At 38.2% G+C, this 7907-nt stretch overlaps 1 gene segment (V, D, J or C); it reads right to left on the bottom strand.

The window, feature by feature from the left end:
- Window positions 1–5804: 5804 nt before the first annotated feature.
- On the bottom strand, window positions 5805–6305 carry LOC131906340 (immunoglobulin kappa variable 1D-33-like). The segment is given in 2 exon segments: window positions 5805–6127; window positions 6251–6305. Coding segments are annotated over 2 exon segments (378 nt in total).
- Between the last annotated feature and the right edge of the window lie 1602 nt (window positions 6306–7907).

Raw genomic sequence — 7907 nt, 5'->3', positions numbered from 1 at the left:
GGAAGCTTCTGTGTCCTCATCCCAATGGCTCTCAGCTGAACTGTGCTGCTCCAAAGCCTAAAAGCTTAACCAGCCAAATGCTTCTAGTTTCTGGTCCTCACACCTTATATACCTTTCTGCTTTCTACCACCACTCCCTGGGATTAAAGGCTTGCTTTCTGGGGTTAAAGGTATGAGTCACCATGCCTGGCTGTATCCTTGAACAGATGGATTTCTGCCTCTGGAATTCTAGGATTAAAGGCATGTACTACCACTGCCTATCCTCTATGTTTAATATTGTGGCTGTTCTGTCTCTGACCCCAGATAAGTTTATTAGGGTGCACAATATTTTGGGGCACACAATACCACCACAAATGCAGTTCAAACAAATCAGGTTATACACATAAATAAAGAATTAAAATATTAAATTTCTAAGTGACAATCTTAGCTTCACTAATTATAGAAATGTAATATGTATATATAGAGACCACTCAAAATTTTCATCCTTCAGCTTAGGGTTATAGCCATGGAGTAAATAAAAAGTACATATAATATGAAAGTTTGGGTAAGAAGAATATATTTTATATAAATAGAAAACAAATGTGAGGTAGATATATATTTGTGTATTTGCCATAATGGGATTTAAAAACCTAGAAGGAGACAAAAAAGACTAATATGTAACAGTAAAGGAAGGAATTTAACCTTACTTGTCTGTGATCCTGAGAAGCTTTGAACAAGGAAAACATATTGAATTGGGACTCACTTTGATTCACGTTTACCTGAGCTGGTCATATTTGCTGAGAGGCTTCCTGACATGTCATCATCCTGTTGTAGAAGTAATGCTTCTACAAGGGCTGTGGCAATTCACTTGGCTGTGCTCTCACCTGGAAATGCTTTATCCTAAATTCTCCAGCATCTCACACAGATGAAGAATGTGTCATGCTCCCCATCCAACAAAGTCCACATTTTTCTGTTGGGCCATTTCAAGCAAAAATATTTTTGTTATTGTGCTTTGGGACAGTGTGTATGTCAAATTACTCTGATTGGTCAATAAATAAAACACTAATTGGCCAGTGGCTAGGCAGGAAGTATAGGCGAGACTAACAGAGAGGAGAAAAGAAAGAACAGGAAGGGGGAAGGAGTCACTTCCAGCCTCTGCCATGACAAGCAGCATGTGAAGATGCTGGTAAGCCACAAGCCACGTGGCAAGGTATAGACTTATAGATATGGATTAATTTAAGATATAAGAACAGTTAGCAAGAAGCCTGGCATGGCCATACAGTTTGTAAGCAATATAAGTCTCTGTGTTTACTTGGTTGGGTCTGAGTGGCTGTGGGACTGGCCGGTGACAGAGATTTGTCCTGACTGTGGGCCAGGCAGGAAAACTCTGGCTACATTATTGTCTGTGTCTCTGTGGAAGGAACAAGTGTACCTTGAAAACAAAAATAATCTCCAGTATACTCAGGCACCATCCTGCTGATTTTCTTTTTGTTTGTTTGTTTGTTTGTTTGTTTTTTTGTTTTTTTGTTTTTCGAGACAGGGTTTCCCTGTGTAGCTTTGCGCCTTTCCTGGAACTCACTTGGTAGCCCAGGCTGGCCTCGAACTCACAGAGATCCGCCTGGCTCTGCCTCCCGAGTGCTGGGATTAAAGGCGTGAGCCACCACCGCCCAGCTTTCCTGCTGATTTGTTATGTAAAATAAAGTTCTGATATACTGCCACTACAGGAATCTGAGACCCCGAGAGGCACACTTGGAAATCTCTTATATGAGGAGCTGTGGAGATTGTCCTGGGCTCTGCAAGTGCCATGTCAGATAGGTGTCTCTATTACTGTTTAGGTGGCTCTGAATAGCCCTGCAGGAGATGGAGGCTGGCTCTCAGAGGGTGACATCAGGAAAACTGGAGTCTGTGTCATCATGTTATCATCACTGGAATTTGAAATTGAGATAAGTGCAGTCATGTATTGATTATGAAAAATATATAATTTCCTTTACTTTTTGAGTGAGATCTTTATATTTTATATTTATATTTAGGTTTTTATTTTTGTTCATGCACCAATATATTTTCACTTAAAAATTGTAAATTAAAAACTATAACAAGACTCTAAATACCACCATACTACCTACAAAATCCCATGCCGTTGTGTTAGCTAAGTTATTGATTATTGGAGTGATAGGATAATAGGTAAAGCCTAGACTGTTATACATCCAGGAGAACATGATCAATGTTTTAAAAATGCTAAAATATCTCTCTCAAATAAGAAGGGTAATATAATATATGATGTTGTCAGGGAGAGAGAAATTTTTTTCAACAAAGTTGGACTCATGGAAATCCTAAAATACATTTGGCAAATATCAGTCATTAGTTGAGACACTAGTACAAATTCCAGCCCTCCAAGAACTGGGCCAGAGGATCTATCTATACTATAATTACTGATTGGTAATTTCCTTATTCACTTTTTATAAATTGGTTTTATGCTACAGAGTGTTTAATCTATAAGAGAAGAAATAAAATGTATTAAACTATCTAAACTAGACATGGAATATGTATCATATATTCCTACATGAAATATTTGCTAAAACTGAGAGGGGTATATTTTGTGTTGTGGGGATTGTTCTGCCATGTGCAAGTCTTTCTCATTATTCTAAGTATTTTGTTTTAATTAATAAATCCCCCAGACCTTTCAATCTTGAGCTTTTTCAAGTATTTTCTTCTTTATGTTCTGTCAAGTTTTGCCTTCAAAGGGGGAGATATAACATTGTTCCCCTGTCTTACACACATTTCACTAAGTTTTTCATTCTACCCATTTCCATATTGTTTACTCCATGGCTTATGTTATGGAAAAGTGAATACACTCCATCTGGTACATACAGAGAACGATTTCCTCAAACAATCACCTTATCATTTTGTCATATATCAGAGTAAATGCAATTCTCTAGCACAATGTTTCATAAAATAAAGCTTTTTCTAAACCACTGATATGGTAAATTTAACTGGCCTTCACTTTTAATCATCTCATAAGTGAGAAACCTCTACACATTTACCTTCCCTCAAAAGTCTTATTAATCTCCTTAATGAATTTAAGGATTCATAACAGGATACTTATGTGATTTAAAATTCAATAATGTAACAACATATAGCAAAACAGAATAGGAAATCTTTAGCTCTTTTCCATGGATTAATGGTTTGCTGTGCTTTACAGATGCATAGTTGGATAAACAGACAGATAGTGTCTTAGTTAGGGTTCTTTTGCTGTGAAGAGACACCATGACCACTGAAAATCTTAAAAAGGAAAAATATTATTTACTTGAAGTGACTTTAGATTTCCATAATCATCATGGAGTGACATGGTGGCATGCAGGCAGACATGATGCTGGAGAAGTAGTCAAGTGTCCTACATCTTATCTCATAGGCAACAAGAACTGGTCTTAGTGGCACACCGAGGGACACTTGAGCAAAAGGGACCTCAAAGCCTGCCTCTACAGTGACACACTTCCTCCAACAAGGCCACACCCACTTAAAAAAAAAAACCATATTTCCTAATAGTGCCACTTCTTTCAGGGGCCATTTACTTTCAAGCCACCACAGATAGAGATTATCTATCTATCTATCAATCTATCTATCTATCTATCTATCTATCTATCTATCTATCTATCTAGAATCTGTCTGTCTGTCTATCTATCTAGTCATATATAGGTACTGGAAGTCCCAGAGTCTGAAGGTTACTAGTTTTAAAAAGAGCTGTGTTGTCTTGAGGTTTATAATTTTTTTCTGTGCTAACATGATGTTTATCACATCTCTCTAGCTGTGAAAATGGCAAAGAAATTGAGATAGCAAATATTCACTTAGATGGAAATATGGGAAGAAGTAAAGACTCATACAGTGATTTTATTGCTGTTATGGTCATACAATTGAAAAATGAATATATCTGTGTTCAGAATGTCAACCACTTTTTTAAAAAAAATATATGTTTATATGAATGAGTGTTCTATGGCTGCATGTTTGTTTGTAAGCACAATGTGCACATGTCTGGTGCCCTCAGAGGCCAAAAGAGGGTGCATGATACCCAGGAATTGAAGTTAAAGGTAGTTGTGGGTCACCATTTGAATGCTGAGTATCAAATTTAGGGTTTTTTTTTTTCAAGAACATCAGGTGCTCCTTAAAACTGGGCATTCTCTCCAACTCTATTAACTACTTTCAACTGTACATTTCCCCAGTTTTTACATGATGTCAAAAAAATGAAGCTAATGTTCCTGAAAGAGACTCTAAACTTGATTAACTCATCAAGAATTTATATAGAAAGTTATGTAACTTAGTAACTAAGAAAATCAGAATCCAGCTAAGTGGTAGCACACACCTTTAGTCACATTAATCACAGCACAAGAGAGAGAGATGGCAGGCAGATCTGTGTGACTTCAAGGCCAACCTAGTCTACAGAATAAGTTTCAGGACAGCCAGAGCAACAAAGAGAAACCCTGTCTTAAAAAACAAACAAACAAAAAATTATTAGCCTAGTAAAGTGGTATTATGTGTTCTCACTTGTATTAACCTTCAGGAATTGAGTCTGTGTGTACTATAGAGGTACAGGTAGACAGATACATGAATGGGGCATTATAAAGTGACAGGAAATATAATTTACTCACACAAAAAATCTTTTTTTAAAGATTTATTTATTTTATGAATAAGTGCTTTATCTGTAGGTACTTTATGCTAGAAGATGGCATCAGATCCCACTATAGATGGTTGTGCGGCACCATGTGTTTGCTAGTAATTGAACTCATCACCTCTGGAAGAAAGGCTAACTCTCACCCCCCAACACACACACAATTTCTAAGCGAACAACAAAATGGAATATAGATTTCTTTTGTTTTGGTGTTTTCTTCTGTTTCTAAAACTGAGCTATAGAATATCAATTGTTCATTAATACCACATTCAACAGCATGTTTAAGACAACCATTTACTCCATATGATTTCAAATAAACAAATCTATATTCTACTTCATACAGTGGCATTAAAAGTCATGAGTGTTATTCAATATTGTTGATAGTTGTAAGCATACCAGTGGGCACAGGAACTATTAGAATTCTACTGGAGTCCTGCAGACAGCTGAGAGCATCAATACCCCACTACTAGGATTTTGAGACACAAGAGAGGATCAGGGTTAGACAGTCTTCACTTTCTCTGACACACGGGCTCTCTCTTTTGTGAGAAAGCCTAGAATTCTCTCTACTGTCAACTTCTCTCAGTACTGTTTCTCTCCCCCTTTTAATACTATAGATTAGAAGCTTATTTTCTGTTTTTAAAGAACCTGTGTTGGAATGGTCAAAGTAGTTTCCACTGTTATGTATGAGTCCCATCTTGTGATACAACTCAGACCCCTCACAGGGAATAACTGTGTCCTCTCTTAAGACAGAAAATGCATAGATACTCTTTTTTTTTTTTTTTTTTTTGGTTTTTCAAGACAGGGTTTCTCTGTGTAGCTTTGTGCCTTTTTCCTAGAACTCACTTGGTAGCCCAGGCTGGCCTCGAACTCACAGAGATCCTCCTGGCTCTGCCTCCCGAGTGCTGGGATTAAAGGCGTGCGCCACCACCGCCCGGCAGCATAGATACTCTTAAGTGCTGGAGATGAAGAGGAAGAAAGACAGGGATGGTACAGAGAGGGCCATTTAGCCTCTCTTTAGTTCAATAAAATTACAAAATATTAGTTCACAAAATCAAATGACTCTCTATTAGCTTTGAAAAATCCTGTGACAATCTGATAAAGTTTCAGAGGGTGACTCATGAGGAGGAGCTGGGGCAGCTAGCCTCTCACTTCTGTTTCCAAGAGGTTTATGTTATGACTTGTATCACTGTGGGAGGAAGCTGATTATACTGTAGACAGTAATAAGTTGTAATATCTTCAGACTGCAGGCTGCTGATGGTGAGAGAATAATCTGTCCCAGACCCGCTGCCACTGAACCTCGATGGGATCCCATTTGCCAAGCTATCTGCATCATAAATCAGAAGCTTAGGAGCTTTTCCTGGTTTCTGCTGAAACCAGTTTAAAGCATAGCCTATATCCTGACTAGACTGGCAAGTGATAGTGACTCTGTCTCCCAGAGAGGCAGACAGGGAGGTTGGAGACTGGGTCATTTGGATGTCACATCTGGCACCTAGGAGTGGAGACATAATAAATTTGAACATAGTTAAGCATGATAGGAAAGGACTGCCCCAAAATGCCAATCAACACTAATCACAGTGTAACAGTAAAATTTCTATTTTAGTTTTTTTTTAACCTGGTAACCAGAGCAGCAGGAGCCCAAGGAGCTGAGCAGGGGCCCTCATGTCCATGCCGAGTCCTGACTGCACTGACAACTGTACAGGGTGTGACTGGTATATGAAGAAGTCCTGAAGGCTATGCAGTGAGTGCATGCAAATCACTGGAAACCAGATAGGATGGGCACAGCTGCAAGGCTTACTTATCTCAGTAACTGAGCACAAGTCCTGTGTCCCCAGATACCTGAAGTAAGACCACACATATACCTTCAGAGAATGCATTTCTTTTTAAAAATTATAAATAATATTTTGGAGGTCATTTGAAAATTTCTACTATACATAAGATCTATTTTGAATCATACATTTCAAAGATATATTGTGGGTAGTATAGAAGAATATTCTTCTGTCAGGATACAACAGAGGAGGGACTATTAAATCTTTAACTCACTGAAATAGTTCCTATTGCTTAAAAAATAGTATGTACCTTTCTTCAGGAGGTTGTGTTCATTTGCTGTAGTCATTACATTAAATTCAAAGATAATTTGTTATCTGGATCATTTTTTAAGAATTAAAAAAAGACTTAAGAGCCTTAACTATGTTTACTAAAGTACAAAATAAGGAATACACATTGATATACCTAACACCTTCATCCTAACTACATGTGTCACTTGGATTTCTGACTCCATCTGAAGATCGAGGTACTGTTATGCACACACACTGCATGAGCTGCACCTTTTTCTTAGTTTGGGATCCTCTATATATGGTCAGTTTACTGCCTTTTCTTACTATGTCCCACAATTCCTCAGCATGAAGGATTTACTAGTAATGACAGACTTGAACACTGTAACAGAAAACACTACTACTCAATACATGGCTCTGCTGTGTATTACAAATGATATTTTCACCTTCCACTCTTGAACAGAAACTAGAGACATCCTGATTCAGGCATCAGCCTCACTGTCTACATGTGTGTCTCAGTCTACAAGCAACCTAAGATGCAGAAATCTTTGTGCATCTTCATAACACCAACATTTGTGTATCATGCATCTCACACTCAAACTTTGTTTTGGCCATTCATTCTTAATTATCAGCAGGAGAAGTAGAATCAGTTCAGTATTCAGTTCTCCTGTGCTGAGATTTGGAACATTGGGGTTTCTTAGAAACATTACTATGAAAGGCCAGACAGTGTGGCAGCCTAGGCCTAACCTTGCTGACTTTCCAGGGATCTGGACTTGAGTGATGGGTGTGAACAAACGCCTAGTTATAAAGCAGCTTCTTCATGATACAGGACACATTCCCCATCAGAAGTACCACACTTCCACTTTTGGCTGGATTAATAGGAATGCTGGTTTCTCTGCCTCTTCATTTCCCTCTCTTTCTGCTGATATGTACCAGCTGCATCTGTGCCTCTCTTTGATCACTGACACTTGGAAGACAGTTCTGCATTCTCACATAATAGCCCCAGTATCTAGGGGAAGCTTTATTCAGGACACTTTCGGTGGATAATAAAAGGAGGTTGACAATTCCCCTCAACCCAAAACACACAAATCATTATTTTGCAGAGCATTTAGAAACTTAATTCCTACCACACCTCCATAATAGTAGATGCAAATATGAAGAGAAATCCAGAAACATTCAACTTCCCTTTACCAATGGCCCCTAGAGTGGATGAAGTAA

The sequence above is a fragment of the Peromyscus eremicus genome, chromosome 3 (genome assembly GCF_949786415.1).
Source record: "Peromyscus eremicus chromosome 3, PerEre_H2_v1, whole genome shotgun sequence".
NCBI lineage: Eukaryota > Metazoa > Chordata > Mammalia > Rodentia > Cricetidae > Peromyscus > Peromyscus eremicus.
The sequence above is the reverse complement of the archived record's forward strand: the minus strand, read 5'-3'. Positions and strand labels throughout refer to the sequence as shown.